The 20,727-nt window shown below is 49.3% G+C and overlaps 1 protein-coding gene across 2 annotated transcripts in view; it reads right to left on the bottom strand.

The window, feature by feature from the left end:
* Positions 1 to 15,268: 15,268 nt before the first annotated feature.
* EFNA3 (ephrin A3) overlaps positions 15,269 to 20,727 on the bottom strand; it is a 31,619-nt gene continuing 26,160 nt past the window's right edge. Inside the window, exons 3-5 of one of the 2 annotated variants that reach the window (XM_081968273.1) lie at positions 17,210 to 17,275; positions 16,744 to 16,821; positions 15,269 to 15,708 (exon numbers count right to left, since the gene is read on the bottom strand). In XM_081968273.1, coding sequence (XP_081824399.1) covers positions 15,587 to 15,708; positions 16,744 to 16,821; positions 17,210 to 17,275 — 266 coding nt within the window. In that variant the 3' untranslated portion in view covers positions 15,269 to 15,586. The remainder of the gene's footprint in view (positions 15,709 to 16,743; positions 16,822 to 17,209; positions 17,276 to 20,727) is intronic. The other variant, XM_081968274.1, reaches the window with a different exon arrangement.

Raw genomic sequence — 20,727 nt, 5'->3', positions numbered from 1 at the left:
TGCCTCTCCTAAGCGGAGCAAGCCGTCCCAGCCCCGGTTTAAGTACTGGGCGGAGTGCCGCGGCCGCCCCTTCTGGGCGGGCGTCGAGCGAGGAGCGAAGAGAGCGCGGGCTGACCCCAAGCGGCGGCCGCGGCTTTGACGCCTTGCCTTGGGCGAGCGCCAGACAGTCCGCTCCACCCCCCTTTCCTTCGTCTTTCCAGGAGCAGCGGGTTGGGCTAGAGGACCTGTGGGTGCCCCTTCCAAAGTGGGGAAAGGAGACTCAGGGGCAGGAGTGGGGGTGGTGGTCTCCTCCTTCAGAAGTTGGGTGCGCTGCTCCATCACAGGGGTTTTTTAAGGAGAGGCTGGACAGGCGTTTGTCTGGAATGGGACAGGGTCTCTTGCTTGAGCAGGGGGTTGGACTAGATGACCTCCAAGGTCCCTTCCAACTCCGTTATTCTGTCTTCTGAGCAGGGGGTTGGAGTTGATGACCTCCAAGGTCCCTTCCAGCTCTTATTCTGTCTTCTGAGCAGGGGGCTAGACTAGAAGACCTCCAAGGTCCCTTCCAACTCTGTTATCCTCTATTCTGAGCAGGGGGTTGGACTAGATGACCTCCAATGTCCCTTCCAACTCTGATATTCTCTATTCTGAGCAGGGGGCTGGACTAGAAGACCTCCAAGGTCCCTTCCAACTCTGTTATCCTCTATTCTGAGCAGGCGGTTGGACTAGATGACCTCCAAGGTGCCTTCCAATTCTGTTATTCTGTATTCAGTGGGACAGAAGTTGCCTTCGGAAGGTGCGGGAGCTTCATCCCTGGAGGCTTTCGAAAAGAGACTGGACTAGTTGACCTCCAAGGTGCCTCCCAATTGCATCATTGTTATTCAGCATCCCCCCCTCCCCCCCCAGCTTTGGGGAATGTGCCGGACTACAATTCCCAACTCCAGCCAGCCCTAAGGCGAGCTGAGGAGGAGAGCCCCCGTCTCAATTTTAGCCTCAATGCCGTGTTTATTTTTATTTTTTCATGTTTTCCCTTGCGGCTTTCGGGGATTGCTAGTATCTCCTCTAGACAGATACTAGAAAAAATAATAACCAGAGAGTTTCCCCCAAACAAACAACAACACAAAAGGCAGCGCAAATGTATCGGCCACAAATTCCGCAGAGACACACAAAACTTCCTGGCTGATAAAGCGGCTGCAAACAGAAGCCACTTGGAGTGGTTTGTAGAAAGAGCGACAAGAAAACAATAGGCGAAAAACTTAAAACAAACGGCCTGCACACCTCCCAAACAAAGAAAAGAATAATAAAAGAGAAAAGCTAGAAGGAAAACTTGCCCTGTAACACTTGGAAAGCATTTGGAAGCCAGCTCAGAGAATAAGTAAAATAAACCTAAGCAGGGGGTCACCAACTGGGGGTCCGCGAGAACATTTTGGTGCTCCGCAGAAAAAATATTTGCATTTTTGATATTGCACTCAATCAGGGGTCCCCAACCTACGCCCCTTGGGCTGGATATGTGCGATGAACGCTTGTGTTGCTGCAGAGAGTCTCCCCCTTCGGGGTCTTTTTGTGGGGGGGCAGAAATTCCCAATTGGGGTCTGCTTCGGCCTCCTGGTGGGGGGCTTTGGGCGAAGGCTGGAGGGAAGGGGCGTTGGTGGCAAAGAGCCGGAGGGCCTCGTTCCAGTGGGGCGGCATCATGGCCTGGAACTGGCTGACCGTCTCAGCCCGCTGAGCCTCCAGGTGCCGGCCCCTGGCCTTGCACCCCTGCAGGTCTTCCCTCTGCTTGGAAAGCCCATGCTCCAAGTCCTCAGTGAGGTGCTTCTGCTGAGCCTCCTTCTCGGTCAGATCTGATTTGAACTGAGCTCTTTTTCCAACTCTTTCTCCTGGGGGCTGCTTAGCTCCAGCAATGGCTTCCTGTCGGGGCCCTAAGGAGCCCAGGTGGGCAAGCGAGGAGGGGCTGGGAGGGGAGGGGCGAGGAGAGGCTGGCGAGGCGCCCCTCGACATGAGTGACATCGAGTTGGCCATGCCCACCCAGTCACATGGCCACCTGGGCACGCCCACTCAGCTGGTCATTAGGCAGATCATATTAGCGGTCCGTGGGATTTAAAATTATGAATTTAGTGGCCCCTAAGGTCCGAAAGTTTGGTCTAGATGATCTCTGGGGGGGTCCCTTCCAACTCTGTTATTCTATCTCAACTAAAACATATAATCACAGGCAACCTTCCACTTAACAATAGCTCACTTAGGGACCATTCAAAGTTGCAACGGCGCTGGGGGGAAAAAAGACCGTCGCGGAAATCAACTTTCAGACCCTCGGCAACTGACTCGTACTTATGACGGTGTCCCTGGGGGTCCCGGAATCGCCTTTTGCGACCGTGTGAGACGCCCTATCCATGCGTCTCGCTTAACAACCGCGTGGCTCATTCAACCAGCGCGGTGATTCGCTTAACGCACCGTTGCAGGAAAGGGATTTTAAATGGAGCAAATGTCATTTCAGGACGGTCTCGCTCAACGACAGGAATTTGGGGTTCCATAAGCCGAGGATCCCCCGTCATAAAACCCGGTATAAATAAATGAAATGAAATATAAACCATAAAGTCAGCGAAGCCACGCAAAATATTTTTTTAAAAAAACCCAAGAAAGATGAAAAGAAAGGCAGAATCTTTCGGCTGGAGAGCTGGCAATTAATATGGATATTTATGCCAAGAATTACAACCGCCTGATCGTTTTCCAAATTAGTCCATCAGGCATCCTCATTGTTCTCTGCCTTTTTAATATATTCTTTTTAATTGAACACTGGGAAGAAGGGAGATAAGCCACCACGAGAGACTACGGGAGTTTAAATTTTTTTTAAAAAAAAAAAAAGTAAAGAAATTAATGCCGGGGAATTAAAAAAAAAAGCCGGGGTTTTAAAAAATTCATGGAGGTTACAGCTCTGTACAACATCATTAATTAGCTGTGAATAATTAGGTATATATGTCACGTTAAGGGACTAAGAATCGGCGCCGAATTTTGCTGGGCCAGCAGCGCGACACAATACGAAAACTCCGTACGGAATTTGGAAAGCACGCAAAGGTGCATCTTTAGGGAACGGAGAATAAAATCACCCCAGTCAATTAAAAAAAAAAGTATATATATATATATGACACCTCTGGTATGCCCAAAGATAGGAGGGAGTATATTACTTCCCTTTTCTGTCTATCGGCTCACTCTAGGAGCCATCCAAGCAGAAAGCCATTTTTTTAATGTTGCCTTGTAACATTTGGGTTGCATTTGTGCTGATAAATAAATAGCTAAGACCCCACCACCCCTTTATTTATTTATCAGCACAAATACAACATAGATATATACATACACAAATGTAACAAAGGCAACATTAAACAGATGGTTTTCTGCCTGGATGGTCTCCTGGAGTGAGCCGAAAGACAGAAAAGGGAAGCAGAGTGTTCCCTCCCATATTTGGGCATACCAGGGGTTGTGACACAATACAGATAGATAGATAGATAGATAGATAGATAGATAGATAGATAGATAGATAGATAGATAGATAGATAGATAGATAGATGATAGATAGATAATTAGATAAATAGATAGATAGGTAGATAATTAGATAGATAGATAAATAGATAGATAGATAAATAGATAGATAGATAGATAGATAGATAGATAGATGATAGATAATTAGATAGACAGACAGACAGACAGACAATTAGATATAGATAGCTAGATAATTACATAGATAGACATAGATGGATAGATAATTAGATAGATAGATAGATAGATAATTAGATAGATAATAGATAGATAGATAGACAATTAGATATAGATATAGATAATTAGATAGATAGATAGATAGATAGATAGACAATTAGATATAGATAGATAATTAGATAGATAGATAGATAGATAGATAGATAGATAGATAGATAGATAGATAGATATAGATGGATAGATAATTAGATAGATGATAGACAGACAATTAGATATAGATAGATAGATAATTAGATAGATAGATAGATAGATAGATAGATAGATAGATAGATAGATATAGATATATATATAGAGAGAGAGGGAAAGAAAGAGATAGAGAGAGAGCTATCTAGAAAAGCGTTGGAAAGAGTGGGGCAAACCCCACTTAAGAACGGTCTCACTTAGCAACAGAAAGTCCATTGAATCAAGGACTACCAGTGCCATTGCATCTTCCCACTCACCAGGCCACGTTGCAATGGATTTAAGAGTGAACATTTGGTCCTACTTTACATTGTTTCCTGCACGGTTCTAATCTCGGTCACTAAACGAACGCTTGTAAGTTAAGGACTCCCTTGTCTCCCAGGGGGGGGGGGGATTAGCAGGGAGAAAAATAGCAGCTCTAGTATTTTACGGAGCGGAGGGAGGCCCGGCCTCAGCCAGGTGAGCTGTTTACAGAGTTTGTGTAAGTTTTTCCCTCTGCAAAGAAATCCGAGTGTGGAGAGACAGGTAACTACACGCATTTGGGAGGACGGAGCTAAACATGCAGGGACCTGCGTCCACCCCAGTCTGGTTTCTCCCCCCGTCCCGTCCCGTCCCCCCCCCCCCCCGATAATTTGTGGGGAAAGAGATCCCAAGCTAGCACTCCGGGAAAACATCACCATGGAAGGCAAGCCAAGTGTTGGGCTTTGGACCAGAGAGCAGTTTGCCCTTCTACCTTTCCCCAAAGCTGGATCCCAAATCCTGCCTTTTCTGAACGGGCTTCAAATGTAGATCTTGGGATCCCGATAATATTCCCTGCCCCTTCCTCCTTCTCCTCCTTCTCCTCTTCTTTCTTCATCTTCTTTTTCTTTCTTCTCCTCCTCCTTCTCCTTCTCCTCTTCTTCTTCATCTTCTTTTTCTTTCTCCTCCTCCTCCTCCTCTTCTTCTTCTTTCTTCTTCTTCTTCTTCTTCTTCTTCTTCTTCTTCTTCTTCTTCTTCTTCTTCTTCTTCTTCTTCTTCTTCTTCTTCTTCTTCTTCTTCTTTCCTCTTTTTTCCTTCTTCCTTCTCCTCCTCCCCCTTCTTCTCCTTCTCTTTCTCCTTCTCTTCGTTTTTCCTCTTCTTCCTTCTTCTTTCTCCTCCTCCCCCTTCTTATTCTCTTTCTCCTCCTCTTCTTTCCTCTTCTTCCTTCTTCTTTTCTTCTCCTCCTCTTCTTCTTTCTCTTCTTCCTCCTCCTCCTCCCCCTCCTCCTCCTCTCTGCAAACCCCACTCCCTTCCAACACTGACGATGTTCCCTAGTTGGGTCATGAAACATTTGCAAGAAAACAACTCAGCTGCGAGAGGAACCCACAATCCTCCTCCTCCTCCTCCTCCTCCTCCATCCTTTTCATCTCCTTCACTTTAATCCCAATTCAAACAATCGGTTGCGATCTTAAACCTTGGTCTGCACAAAACCTTCTCCGGGAAACCTTATCGTGGTTATTCCACAAGAAACAAGGAGAAGCCCCCTTCCCCCCTCCCCAACTCCCTTCTTTCCCAAACAGGAACACTCCTTCAAAAATAACCTGGAATAGACTTTGACCCCACGGAGGGGGTTCTTGTGTGCCTCCCCCCTCTCCACTTCTGGGCAAAGATTTACCAGGCGCAAACAAACAACCGTTTTGTGTTACAGGCGTTTAAAGGCCTTCGCGAACTCTGTTTACAGCTTGTTATCAAGCGGAGTCAACACACTGGGCGTTGGGCAGAAGGTGAGAATTTCAAGGTTGTCGCTCGCGTTGCAACTTTTCGCGAGAAATTCCCTCCCTGGCGAGGCTGGGAAGATGCCAGGGGCAGGGAGTCCTCGACGTACGGCTGCAACTGGAGGCCAACGTTTCTGTTGCTAAGTGGGACGGCTCCGAAAGGGAGTTTGGCCCTAGCTGGAAGGGGCCTTGGAGGTCTTCTAGTCCAACCCCCCTGCTCGAGACCCTTCACCGGTTCAGATAAAGGGTTGCCCAAAGACAGATCGTAAAATGGAGCAAAAAAACTCACAAATAGCCCTGGTGGCGTAGTGTTTAGAAGGCAGCCTTGCAGGCTAATTCTGCCCACTGTCAGGAGTTCAATCCTGACCGGCTCAAGGATGACCCTCCCTCCCTCCCTCCCTTCCTTCCCAGTGATTAGAATGCAGCATTGCAGGCTAACTATGCCCAACCGTCAAGAGTTTGATCCTGACTTGCTCAATATTGACCCTTCCTTCCTTCCTTCCTTCCTTCCTTCCTTCCTTCCTTCCTTCCTTTCCTTCCTTCCTTCCTTCCTTCCTTTCCTTCCTTCCTTCCTTCCTTCCTTCCTTCCTTCCTTCCTTCCTTCCTTCCTTCCCAGTGATTAGAATGCAACATTGCAGGCTAACTATGCCAACAGTCAAGAGTTTGATCCTGACCTGCTCAATATTGACCCTTCCTTCCTTCCTTCCTTCCTTCCTTCCTTCCTTCCTTCCTTCCTTCCTTCCTTCCTTCCTTCCTTCCTTCCCAGTGATTAGAATGCAACATTGCAGGCTAACTATGCCAACAGTCAAGAGTTTGATCCTGACCTGCTCAAGATTGACCCTTCTTCCTTCCTTCCTTCCTTCCTTCCTTCCTTCCTTCCTTCCTTCCTTCCTTCCTTCCTTCCTTCCTTCCCAGTGATTAGAATGCAGCATTGCAGGCTAACTATGCCCAACCGTCAAGAGTTTGATCCTGACTTGCTCAATATTGACCCTTCCTTCCTTCCTTCCTTCCTTCCTTCCTTCCTTCCTTCCTTCCTTCCTTCCTTCCTTCCTTCCTTCCTTCCCAGTGATTACAATGCAGCATTGCAGGCTAACTATGCCCAACCGTCAAGAGTTTGATCCTGACCTGCTCAAGATTGACCCTTCCTTCCTTCCTTCCTTCCTTCCTTCCTTCCTTCCTTCCTTCCCTTCCTTCCCTCTTCCTTCCCAGTGATTAGAATGCAGCATTGCAGGCTAACTATGCCAACCGTCAAGAGTTCGATCCCGACCTGCTCAAGGTCGACCCACCCTTCCTTCCTTCCTTCCTTCCTTCCTTCCTTCCTTTCCTTCCTTCCTTCCTTCCTTCCTTCCTTCCTTCCCAGTGATTAGAATGCAACATTGCAGGCTAACTATGCCAACAGTCAAGAGTTTGATCCTGACCTGCTCAAGATTGACCCTTCTTCCTTCCTTCCTTCCTTCCTTCCTTCCTTCCTTCCTTCCTTCCTTCCTTTCCTTCCTTCCTCCCTTCCTTCCCAGTGATTACAATGCAGCATTGCAGGCTAACTATGCCAACCGTCAAGAGTTCGATCCCGACCGGATCCAAGTTGCCCCAGCCGTACGTCCTTCCGAGGTCGGTAAAACGAGGAGCCCGATTGTCAGGTCCCAAAGGCTGACTTTGTAAACCCCTCAGAGAAGGGGATTACAGAAGCGGTATATAAAGTTCTGTTGCTATTAACCAATGTCTCTCTCTCGAGCTACTGACTTTTCCGGCTCAGTTCTGGTCGTAAGGCGAGGATGACCCAAATTTAAGACAAAACAGAAAGCGTGTCCTCGGTTGGGTTTCCTCCCAGCTTTTCAAGACTCGCTGGGGATCGGATTTCTCTCCACGCCCGCCGAAGCAAAGGCGAAAACGAGGCTATTTTGACAGCTGACTCTGGTTTGTCCCATAATGGGCCATTGATTATGGCTAATGTCGCACGCACTACAGGCAACACAGTTGTGTATCAGCAACGTGCGGCAATGGCAGAGAGCAGGCCGGGGTAAGCGAATTTCCCCCTGAGTCCTGCAGCCAAAGTGCAAATTCCAATTTTATTTTTATTTCTTTTGGGGGCAAGGGTTTCTTTGGTGGCAGTGAGGCAAAACCGCAGGGGATTTGGGGTGAGGGGATTGGGGGTGAGGGGATTGTGGGTGATGGGATTTGGGGTGAGGGGATTGGGGTGAGGGGATTTGGTGTGAGAGGATTTGGTGTGAGGGGATTTGGTGTGAGGGGATTTGGTGTGAGGGGATTTGGTGTGAGGGGATTGTGGGTGATGGGATTGTGGGTGATGGGATTTGGGGTGAGGGGATTGTGGGTGAGGGGATTTGGGATGAGGGGATTTGGGATGAGGGGATTTGGGGTGAGGGGATTGTGGGTGAGGGGATTGTGGGTGAGGGGATTGTGGGTGAGGGGATTGTGGGGAAGCTCCTCCTGCATTCAAAATTTATTGAATCGCCTTACGATCGGGAAGCCAGACCCAAATGAGAGGTTCAATAAAAGATTAAAAAATTAAAATGACATCCTTCTCTATCCGTGGGAAACAAGGGTGGCTGAGTGGCTAAGACACTGAGCTTGTCGATCAGAAAGGTCGGCTGTTCGGCGGTTCGAATCCCCAGCACCGCATAACGGAGTGAGCTCCCGTTCCTTGCTCCAGCTTCTGCCAACCTAGCCATTCGAAAGCAGGTAAAAAATGCAAGTGGAAAAATAGGAGCCACCTTTGGTGGGAAGGGAACAGCGTTCCTTGCGCCTTCGGCGTTGAGTCATGCCAGCCACATGACTACGGAGATGTCTTCAGACAGCGCTGGCTCTTCGGCTTTGAAACGGAGATGAGCACTGCCCCCCTAGAGTCGGGAACGACTAGCACAGATGTGCGAGGGGAACTTTTACCTTTATCTGTGGAAAAATAGTTCTCGACTCGCAATCATTCGTTTAGGGACCGTTTAAAGATACGGCGACGGTCATCAAATCCCAGCAGACAATTGGAAGTCATCCTGGCACTGGAAAGAGCCACGTTTTTCACACTTAACAACCATTGCTGCGTCAAGATTCAGATGCTTGGACACCAATTCAGATTTACGACGGTTGCTGTGGATACGCGATCCTCTTTAGCGGCCTTCTGGGAAGCCAGGTCTGTAGGAGAAGCCAGATTCACTTAAGGACTGTGTGACTACTGAGGGATTCGCTTAAGAACGAAGGGTAGGCGGTAAAACGGAGCGAAATTCGCCGACGTCTCGCTTGGCGATGGGAATTTGCGCTCCGTCGTGGCCATAAGTCGAGGACAAACTGTGGGTCTAGGGATCTGATCCTCAAATTACAACCTTTTGTTGAGTGGCCAGGGGTCCGTTTAAGGCTTTCCGTGCGAACTTTCCCATGTTGAAATCAAAGTTGTGTGACCTTGCGTTAAAAAGGAAAAAAAAATAGGCGATAACACAATTTATGACTCAGGTTACGAGTTTCAGGTTTTTTGACACGTCCCGCATGGAGAGAGGGAAAGGGGGAAACTAGCCACGTGGCCAGCGGAGAACAGCGGGAAGGTGTGATAATTAACCAGGAATGAAAAAAAAAACATATAATTTGTGTGTGTGCGTTTGTTTAGAAAGCCATTGTTCAGTTAGGGGCTTGTGGGCTTTAAAATCCAGGATGAATTCCCCTTTTAAAAAAAAGAAAGGTGCTTTTTTGGAATCTCCATTTGGTGCCCACTCAAAAATTCACCCATTCTCTCTCTCTCTTTCTCTCTGTCTTTCTCTCTTTCTCTGTCTCCCTCTCTTTTCCTCCCTCACTGTTTTTTCTTTCTTTTCTCTTTCCGTCTCTCTGTGTGTCTCTCCCTTTCTCCTCTCTTTCTCTCTCCTCTTTCTTTCTTTTTCCTTTCTCCCTCCTTCTCTCTGTCTTTCTCTTTCTCATCTCTCTCTCCTCTTTCTTTCTTTTTCCTTTCTCTTTCTCCCTCTGTCTTTCTCTTTCTCTCATCTTTCTCTCTTATCTCATCTTTCTTTTTCCTTTCTCTTTCTTTCTCTCTTTCTCTCTGTCTTTCTCTTTCTCTGTCTCTCTCATCTCATCTTTCTTTTTCCTCTTTCTCACTCTTTCTCTCATCTTTCTTTCTTTCTTTGTCCTCTTTCTCTTTCTTTCTCTCTCTTTCTGTCTTTCTCTTTCTCTCTCTCATCTCGTCTTTCTTTTTCCTCTTTCTCTTTCTCCCTCTCTCTCTTTCTCTCTGTGCCTCTGTCTGTCTCTCTTTGTCCTTCTCTCTCTCTCATCTTTCTCTCTCTCTTTCTTTCCTCTCTCTGTGCCCCCCCTCTCTGTACCCCCCCCTCTCTCTCTCTCTTTGATTGTACACTGCCCCGAGTCCCTTTGGGGAGAGGGAGCGGTTTACAAATCTAATAAAATAAAATAAAATCTCTCTCTCTCTCTCTTAGCCACAGAAATTCTGCCCCAGCTTTTGGACATAAGACAAGGACTTGTCCGTAAGAAGGGAGAATAGGACCTGTTTGCAAACCACGAGGGGTTACGTCAGTCTTGACCCTTGGCAAAGATGCCAGGGCGAAGGTGAGGTTGGCACCTGGGCGCTCTTTTGTAAACAGTCACCTGTAACCTCCCGAGTAAGCACGCTCAGCTTACACCCTTTGTACTATTTTTACAACGTGGTGTAGGTGAGCTCAACAGGAGAAAAAAACAGCGCATGATGTATTGATTTCCAGGTTCGACGGGTAAAAGCGCACGTCCGATCAAAGGTTACAACCAGCCGTGTGTAAACTCGAGCTGGTTTCAAGATGGCTTCCCTCCTGGTATGGCCAAGGAGGGAAGCTCCTGAGCATGGACAGAGTGTTTTCTCCCCGTCGGGGGTCTGCTTTGCTGCAGACACAACGAATGTCAAATCCATCTCTTTATTCCTTCTATTACAGCTAGTTCTCAACTTGTGACATATTTATGTGTGTACATTGAGAGCTTATGCACCAGAGACAAATTGGGTATCCAATAAATAATTCTATTATTTCTTCTTCTTCTTCTTCTTCTTCTTCTTCTTCTTCTTCTTCTTCTTCATCATCATCATCATCATCATCGTTGAATGACCCCATAATTCCTTATGGGGGTGGAGTCTTGGGCAACTGAATGGAGCTGAGTCTTTACTGGCCGGATGCCTTCCTGTCGCCAGAGTGGAGTTTTGTTTGGCAGATATATTCCGATCGTGCCCAGAGAGAGAGAAATATCTGCCGCTACCTAGGATCGAACTGACAGCCTCCGGATTGTGAGGCGAGAGCCCCACCTCTAAGGCCACCGCACCACTGAATAAAGGATTCTATTTGTGCCCCCCAAATGTATGGTCTTGAGCCTTTCTTAAGTGAGTTTTGCCTTGTTTTACGACCTCTCTTGCTGCAGTCGTTAAGGGAATCATTGCTGTTTTCAAGTTAACAACACGGTCGTTAAATGAATGTGGTTTGTCCATGGACTTGGCTGGTCCGAAGGTCGCAAGAGAGGATCACCTGTCCCCGGGACACCGCGACGGTCATAACTACGAGTCAGTTGCCAGGAGTCCGAATTTTGAACCACGTGACCATGGGAATGCTGCAACGGTCGTTAAGTGTGAAAAACGGCCCCCAGTCTCTTTCCCCCCCCCCAATCCCGTCATAACTTTGAATGGTCATTAAACAAACTGTTGCGAGTCCAGGACTATTCAGCTATAAAGAAGTCGCGTTCACACACCCCCTGCTTACAAACCCGGGTTGCTCATTCGGATGATACGCGGCTGCAACCCAAACTCGCTGGAGGAAGAGGGAGACGGGGTTGGACTAGATGACCCCGCAGTGGCCCTTCCGGGCGTACAATTGATCTGGTGAGCTGAAAAACAGCAGCTCCCCCCCCCATTTTTTTAGCCTGTGGGGCATGGCAAAAATCCACTCAGGTTGGAGATTCTTGGGGGGGGGGGGTTGGGGAAAAATGGGGGTCCTAGTTTGCCCCCCCAAAACCCCCACCCTATTAGCAAACCTTCCGAATTCACGGTTTATTCTGGGTCACAGAAGTATTTCCACTCGGGGTTCAAACTGGGCGCTTTGGGGGTTGGCAAGAGCGCCCCAAATCTGTCCCCCCACCTATTTGGGGAGGGGGAACCAAAGATGAGACACATTCACTCCCACTGGTCAGCTGCTCTTGTTGATATTCCCAAGACCAGTCCGACCAGTCTGCCAGCATCTACCCAAACTGGGCAAGCTCTAACTTGCGTCTCTTGGGAGCTGTTGGGACTCTCAAATCTGTCGTCTCAATTTCAAGTGGGGAAAAGGACAGGTCACGAGTTCGAATGGTGGCTTTGTGTCGCCGTTTGCATCAGACAAAAAGCCCGGGCTTGCAAAGGGGAGGTGGATGGCTGCAAAACAGACCCCCCCCCTTCGCCTGTCTCCAAATGTTGGTGCAAAAAGTTTATTATTCCAGACTGCTGGTGATTCACGCGGGGTGGGGAGGGGGGGGGAAATAAAGGTGATTGTTGTTTTGCGTCGTAGGAAAATTTGTCGGGAACTTTGTGGGGTTTCCCGTCGGGTCCCGTCACCGTCTCATCTCTCCCACCCGGAGGAGGGGGGGGGGGAAAACTACCCTCCCCATCTTCCCCGGCTGGTCCTGGAGAAGGCGCGACAATAGGCCTTCGCGCACAACCACATATGACGAGTTGCAGGGTTTACGTTTGCCTAGCCTGGAGGAAAAAGGTCGATCAGAAAAGGTCGGCGGTTCAAATCCCGAGAGCCGCCTAACGGAGCGAGCTCCTGTCCCAGCTTTTGAAAGCACGTTAAAAAAAACAACCCGCTGCAATCGTCTTAAATACGAGCCCGTTGTCAAGCATCCGAATTTGGATCCCGTTGTTCTGACTGAGGCTTCCGCAAAAAGCATGTTTCCAGGTCCCGACAAAACCCCTTTTATTGCACGCAGGTGAATTCCTCTCCGTCACCTTCAGCCAAGGCCTGGCAAACAGTCTTTCAAAGGAGTATTTATGACTACAGACCTTATCTAGCTTGGAAAGCTGCCATGGAAATATTGTCCAAATGAGGTGCTGTGCAAGGGAAGACTCTGGGCCCAGAGTCTCGGAGATTCACGGACAGATCTTCACACTCCTGAAACGAATCTAACGACCGAATTGCCTCCTGCAAACTCCACTCCCCTGTCGCTCCTCTTTTATTCCCTCTGGGAGGGACCACTCATTGTTCACCTGTGATTTTACTCCCTGATTTCTTAGCCGTTCTTTTCTACTGGCAGCTCACGCTGGGAAGAGGCTCCAGCTGTTCCTCTGCCTCACTGCTGTCTAACTCCGAAGGCAGCTGATCACTGCCAGACGGCCTCGTCCCCATCTCTGCCTCCGACATAGAGCCTTCCCCAGGATTGGCCCATGTTCCTCCCCAACTCTGTCGGCTTCTTATGACCACAGGGATGCAACAACGGTTGTTAAGTGTGAAAAACACTTCGTCCCTTTTTCCCTCCCAGCGCCGTTGTAACTTTGGTCATTAAGCAGTTCGTTGTAAGCCAAGGATTAGCGGTCAACGGAACCGGGGACAGGGGAAAAGAGAATTTAAATTTGCGGTCGGGTTTTTGACACCTTCCTTCCAATTAAGCGCTGCCTAATCAAACCTAGCAGAGATTTTTCAGACCCGTTCCTGCCACAGGGCATCAAAATTCTTGTTAAAGAGCCTACCTTTTACTTCGTTCCGTTGCAAACAAAAAAAAAGGCACATTTATTCCGCGCCCGGAACATAATCGGATTACACCAGCTAAACGGCATTTCATTTTCCATCCAGTTAAAAGGCGATGAAAACCAGCTCGGTCCTCATCCCGAACCCTGGACCGGAACGAATCCGGATCAAACGTGCCCGCCGGGGTTTAATCATTCATGTTGGCACCGCCAATGTGGCCAACATACTTGGGGAGGCTGTTGCATTTTTTGACCCAACAGGGAAGGTTTATCCATTCCGGGCTGGAGAAATGGACTTTGGAGGGAGCTCGTCCCTTTTCCAGGGCTCCAGAGGGGAGAGGAAGAGTAGGAAGAGAGGAAGGGGGAGGAATAAAAAGAGAGAGAGGAATGAGAGGAAAAAGTGGAGGAGGAAGAGGAATGAGATAAAAGGGGGATGAAAGAAGGGAGAGGAATGGGAGGAAGAAGAGGAAGAAAAAAAGGAGGAAGAGGGAAGAGGAACTGGAAAAGGAGGAGGGGTGGGGAGGAAGAAGAAGAGAATGAGATATTCATCAATTAAAAAAAAACAACCACCCTCCTCGCCATTTTCCCACCCAAAAGGGGATGAAAGCTGGGGAAGGAATGAGTAAGAAGAAAAGGAAGAAGAAGGAGGGATAGAAGGGGAAGGAAAGAAAGAAGGGGAAGAAGGGAAGGAAGAGGAGAAGAGAAGGAGGAGGAGGATGAGAAGGAGAAGAATGAAAGAAAGGAGAGGAACAGTAGGAAGACGTGAAGGATATGGAAGAAGTGAAGGGAAGAAGAGAAACAAGAAGGGGAAGGAAAGGAAGAGGAGGAAGGAAAGGAGAAAGGGAAGGAAAAGGAGAAAAAGGAGGAGAGAAGGAACCGGAAGAGGAGGAAGGAGAAAGGAAAGAAGAAAATGAGACAGTCATCCATGAAAATATGCCCGCCTTCCTCCCCAAATCCTCAATCCTCCCTCCCCACCAGCCGACGATCTATATAACTAATCAATCAAAGACCCCAGGATGGAAAGAAAAGAACTGTATCGTTTTTTTTCTCTTTCTTTTCTTCGCCTTTTATTTAATTTTTTTTTAATAGACTAAGAGGAAGTATATGAAAACCACAAGCCAAAGTTCTTTAGGGGGAAGAAACCTGCAAAAAAATAATCATCATCAAATCCCAAACCCAACAATTGAAGAAGAAGAAGAAAAAAGAAACCGTAAAACCAACCCACACACGAAATCGTCCCCCCTTTTTTTTTTGTCCCGTATCATCATCTTCTTCTTTTCCTTCTTCTTTTCCTCACATGGATTTGGCCGGCCCTTTTACCACTGACGCCACCCCCCCTCCCCGCCCCCAAACCCCCACCCCCGAAAGAAAAAGTGACAGTGCCGCTTGCATAGGTTTGGTCTTCACAGAAGACAGAGAGGAAGAGCTGCCCCCCACCCCCACCCCCAAAAAGAGAAAAAAAAAAGACTCTGGCTTCAACAGGCAGGCCGGTGCCCGTCCCGCGCCAACACCCCCCCCCCACGAGAACAATTTCATATAATCTATAGACACAGGATAATAACACGAGATATGTACAGGATTCCCCCGTCCGAAAAAAAATATCAGGTGTCCAACGCGGGACTCGAAACGCGCACCGGGAAAGAGGCAGACTCCCCCAAAATCTCGGACGTCAAAAGCTCCGTGGGGCTCGCAACGCCCCTCACCAAACGGGGTTTTCACTCCCCGGCTGCCCCACCCTCCAAATTTCCCCAAACGGCCAATCCTTACGCGAACGATTTTGCGGATACATCCGCCCGTTTTGTCCGCTCGTACGGGCGAGAGACGAGAGAACGATAGGGATACGAGCACGGCGATATAAAGTTGTCGCGCTCAGAAATAGCAGAATGATTAATTTTTTTAAAAAAAAGGGGGAAAAGGAAAGAAGACCCCCATTTTTTGGGGGGGGGGGGCACCCTGCCCTTTTAAAGCAGGGTGGTTCTTCGGCGCCGTGGTAGAAAGCGGAGAAGACGCCGAAGCAAAGGATCACGATATCCGGACGGAGGAGACTTATGCCCGTGAAATCTCGCTGTTCTCTTCGGCCACCCACTTCCCACCCAGTTGCGTCAAGCGTGTCTCTCTCTCTGAAATTTCCCGGTGAATAGGCTTTTCGTTTGTTTCTCTCTGTCCGCCAACCAACAGCCAAGGAGACCTTGGGGAGGAAACCAGGCCCTTGTGGGGAGGGGGCTACTGCCGGGCCCCCTCCCCCTCTCAATCCACACAGCTAGGAGGCCAGGAGAATCATAAGGAAGAAAGCCACTGCCAGGGCTAAAGGCAAATGTTCCCATTTTGGACTCGTTCCGCTGATGCTCTTCTCCAATTTGGGCATTTCGGGGTTAAAATGATCTGTATTTGGGGGAGGGGAGAGAAAGAGAAAGAGGATTAAAAAGTGGTAGGGGGGACAAATCAGAGGTGGAAGTGCAGGGCGTGCCCTTTCCCCCCAGTCAATCCTGCTCAAAACGCTGTTTCTCGACGCCGCGCCGCACAGGACAAGCGACCGCGGCGAGGGTGCGCCAACCCTCGAGCGGAAGGGGGGGGGGAGACACGGACAACTAGCCACGCCAAGACATCGTAGAACAACTCTCCGTGGGACAATTCAACAAATACAAAAGTTAGATTAATTTTGATAGAAGCGTGGCCAATGACAATAAGAATAAAATAAAGTCAAATCTAGAACGATAAGATTCAACCAGTTCGGGCGAACCGTTCGCTAATTTTGCATCTGGTTCGCCAAACTGGTAGTTGGAAGGACAGGCTGGCCCCGCCCACCCCACCCTTCCCATGAGTCTCCACGCAGCTCATTCATCATACCAGATGTGCAGGCGCTGCACGGAAGTTCAGAAATGGGCTGTTTTCACCCTCCCAGAGGGTTGAGGAAAGTCCCCTGAACCTGGGAGGACGACAATTCCCCCTCCCCCTCGGTCCAGGAGGCTGAGTAGGCCACGCCCCCCTGGCCACACCCACCCAGCAACTGGGCAGAGAACCGGTTGATGAAATGTTTCGATCGGACCCCTGGACAAAGCGAGACAAGGATTTCAACAAAAACGTCGTCCCCGAAAAACACCGCGTGAAACGATTAAAAGATGTTGCGGTTTGCTCCAACCACGGAGATAGTTAAGAAGAGGTTGGACAAGCACTGGTCAGACTAGAAGACCTCCAAGGTCCCTTCCAACTTCTGCTATTCTGTTAAAACAGCGTTGAATTGTCTCGCGGCGAGTTGTCCTAGATCTGAGAGCCTCCAAAATTTGGGGGATCCCTCAGCCTCTTCCAGCAAGTGACCCAATCCGTAGGGAGGCAGGATGCTATGTTTTGGAAGGGGAGGGGAGGAGAATCCCAGCCCCTCCACCCCACTTTCCCGGGCAAAGATATGTGGACACTCACCCAAATCCTCAATCTTCACTTCGGGCCCTATAGTGAATGGCGGAAGAGTTTGCATCGCTCGGTCCCCAGAAAACGACGCTGTGGGCAGGAGAGGGGGGAAGGCATTACTCCTAGGGGTGGTGGGATATGAGAAGGACCCCTCCCCAGCAAGGTTTTGGCTGCCCTCCTGCCCCCCAAGCCCCGGGTCATTCAGCAACAGGCGATGTATAATTTTGCATCGGAAACTTAAGGAGTAAGTTTACCGTAAAGATAAACAACTTTCCCAGGCGGGTAATCGAGGGTCAGAGGGCCACCTTGTGGTCACGGGAGGGGGAGACCAGAAAGCTCAGTCCTTTATGAGGACTAGCGGCTTGGTTTGGGAAAGGACCGGAATTTCTCAATTCGTGGCGCGAGTTCCGTTAAGTACAGGTCTCGAACACTTTGAAGGGAGCGGGGGGAAACATGGAGAAAGGAAGGGGTCACTCACGGGAACGACAGCAGACAAAGACCTTCATTCGCAGGCAGGACCGGCGGTGATTATGCATCGGAGTGGCTGGAAGACAACAAGAAGGACGACATTGGTGTCAGCTGTCTCGGATTCGTTTCATCGTTTCCCGGCTTGGCAGGAAGAAGATTTAAGCCCCCACCCCACCCCCCCAGATGGGTAAACCAGGCAGGGGAAATGAGGTGGGATGGATCAGTGGGGGTGAGCAAGTTTGGGGGGAACTCGTCTTTAAACTTCAGTCTTGTGAACAATGAGGACTAGAATCGTTTCTTTTTCTTTCTTTCTTTCTTTCTTTCTTTCTTTCTTTCTTTCTTTCTTTCTTTCTTTCTTTCTTTCTTTCTTTCCCTCTCTCTCTTTCCCCTTCCTTCCCTCCCCTCTCTACCTTCCCCATCACTGGAGGTTTTCAAGAAAAGACCTGACAGCCATTTGTCTGGAATTGGATAAGGTTTCCTGCTTGAGTGGGGGGGTTGGACTAGAAGACCTCTAAAGTCCCTTCCAACTCTGTTATTCTACTATTCCTTCCTTCCTTCCTCTCTCCTTTCCTTGGTTTCTTCCTTCCCTCCTCTACAGTCCCTTCCAACTCGGTTATTCTGCTAGTCTTTTTTTTCTTCCTTCCTTCCTCTCTCCTTGGTCTCTTCCTTCCTTCCCTCCTCCACTTCCTTCCTTCCTCCTCCTTCCCTCCCTCCCATCCATCATTTTTCCTTCCTTCATTCCTCCCTCCCTCCTTCCTTTCCTCCCACCCATCGTTTTTCTTTCTGTCCTTCCTTCTCCATCACTGGGTTTTTTAAAGAAGTGAATGGCCAGCCATCTGTCTGGAATTGAATAGGGTTTCCTGCTTGAGCAGGGGGCTGGACTAGAAGACCTCTAAAGTCCCTTCCAACTCTGTTATTCTGCTATTCCTTCCTTTCTTCCTTCCTCTCTCCTTTCCTTGGTTTCTTCCCTCCCTCCTCCATCCGTCGGTTCATTCCTTCCTTCTTCTCTCCCTCCTTCCCTCGGTCTCTCCCTCTTTTCTCTATCCACTCCTCTCCAGCCCAACCTGGAGACCTCACACACCTTCTCCCCTCACCCCCTCCCCACCTCGACTTAACACCCTGGATACCTCCCAGATATTCCCCATCCAGACGGCCCCTCTCCCCCCACAACTCCTCGCACCCTTCCCGTCCTCTCCCCCTCCTCCTCCAAGCCCCCTCCCCACCTTTTAATTTTATTTCCGTCTTCTGAGCCATTAGCAAATTGATCCGGGCGGATTTTCCTCGCCGAGAGCCGGAGAAGCAAAGGGGGGGGGGGGGGGAAATGGGGATGGGGGGGTGGAAGGTGGGAAGCGCCGATCTTGAGTAAAATGTTTAATCTCACAGCTTGATCGGGGCGTAATTACGGAGAGAGAATCGAATCGCGGGGCGTTTTCGGCAATGGCGCTCAGCTGCAAATGGAGGGAGGGGGATTGATTGCCTTCCAGCTTCGATTTTTTTAAAGCAGAGATTTGAAATCGTGTGTGTGTGTGTGTGTGTGTGTGTCCAAAAAGCAGAAAACTAATGGGGATTTTTGGAAAAAAAAATTTGTAGGGAACCCCGGGAGGTTGGCTTTTTCAATTTTGCATCCAAATTTCTAAACCCATATGTGGTTCTTTCGGTTTTTCCTGCCCCTGGGTTGTGTGATCCCTGATTGACAGCTCATTCGACAGCACGGGAAGTCCTCGACGTGCGACCATTCGTTCAGCGACCGTTTGGAGGGACAACCGCACCGAAAAGGGGCCGTTTCCCCCCCCTCCCCGCCAGAGTTGCCACCGTTGCGTTCCCCACGGATAACCGGAGCAAAATTCAGCCGCTTATCCAATGGACTCGTATTTATGACGGTCGCTTTGTCCCCGAGTGTGTGTGTGTGTGTGTGTGTGTGTGTGTGTGTGTGTGTGTGTTGGGATCTCGTCTGGACAAGCTAAGCCCAATGGGGTACATGGATTCACTTTGCAACCGTGCAACTCACTTAACAACGGCAGAGATTCCCTGAACCGCCGCGGCGAGGAAGGTCGCAAAATGGTGCGCAAAACTCTTAGCCACAGAATATCGGGGGCTCCGTTGTGGCCGCAAGTCGAGGACCGCTTGTACGTCATTTAAAAAACACGCAGCCGAGATGAAGAGATTGGCGACGGTGCCAAATTTTGCCGCTGCTTTGAAACTGGGTTTTGGGGGGGACGCCGTTGGCAGGCCGTCCCCGACGTACGACCATCGTGGGGAGCACAATTTCTGTTCCTAAGCGAGTCGGCGGTTCAGTGAATCGGGCCCGCTTTTACGACCTTCCTTGCTGCCGTCGTTAAATCGATCCATCCGTCTGGACCCCACCAAGGTGGGAAGCAGGACTCTTGGGTCCCTTAAAAAGTCACACACACACACACCGATTGCAAATGGGAGGAGGAAGAAATAAAATTCACTTTATGACAAATCCGCATTGCCAAAGGTTGAGGACTAGAGAAAAAGCTAGGCCTAAATGATGGCCTGGTCGAGGGCTCCCCCTGGTGGACAAAAACCATATTCTCCTGCTTAGCTGAGCCGCTAAACTGGGAAATAACTAAATCCTAGTTTACGCAATCGGTTGCATTTTGAAGGTTTGCACCACGGGTGGACGAGCCCCAGCTTGTTCATCCACGCTTAAATGGAGTCAGTGACGGGTAGTCCTCGACCTACGACCACAAGTGGGAACTGGGCCAGTCGCTAAGCGAATCCATGGCTTCCTCCATGGACTTTGCTTGTCGGAAGCCTAATGACCCTAATTTTGATCACGCGAACGTCGGGAGGTTGTAAGTCCAAGGATAGGTCCCTTGTTTCAGCACCGTCGAAACTTCAAACGGTCATTAAATGAATGGACGCAAGTTGAGGGCTGCCTGTAGTCCGTGAGGGAGGGGGTCGTCTGAACTCGGCCTGCAGGAAGTCCCTTATCCTGAGATAGAGCATCCTTCTACGGTCTAAAAAACTGTGATATACAAGGCATTGGTCCTGTGGATTTGGGGCAAAACCCTTTTAATTTAGTGCTTGATTTCGCCCATGGGATGCTCAAGATACGGACGCATGTCCCATTTAACTGGTGTCCGAACGACGCGGCCTGAATCTGGGACATAACGGGAAGTCCTCACGACCGACAAAACCCCGATCGACCCATTTTGAATGAATTTATCAAGGACCCTGAGCCTGTCAGCTGGAAAGCAGACAGCCCCAGGCTCTGCGCGAAGGGGAGAGCTCCCGTTCCCGTTGCCTCAGCTCCCGCCCGCCTAGCAGTCCGAAAGCATGCAAATGCGAGCAGATAAATAGGTACCACTTTGGTGGGAAAGTAAGGCTGTTTGGCGTGCCTTTGGTGTATAGCCATGCTATAGTGGAAACGGTCTTCAGACAATGCTGGCTTTTTTGGCCCACTTGAGCCGGACACGACAGGACAAGGGGAGATGGGACTCCCCTTCCTGGCCTAGCATTTGGCCATCAATGGAGCCGCAGTGGTTAGAGTGCAGTACTGCA

Source organism: Natrix helvetica (genome assembly GCF_964273705.1).
Source record: "Natrix helvetica genome assembly, chromosome: 16".
Lineage (NCBI taxonomy): Eukaryota > Metazoa > Chordata > Lepidosauria > Squamata > Natricidae > Natrix > Natrix helvetica.
The sequence above is the reverse complement of the archived record's forward strand: the minus strand, read 5'-3'. Positions and strand labels throughout refer to the sequence as shown.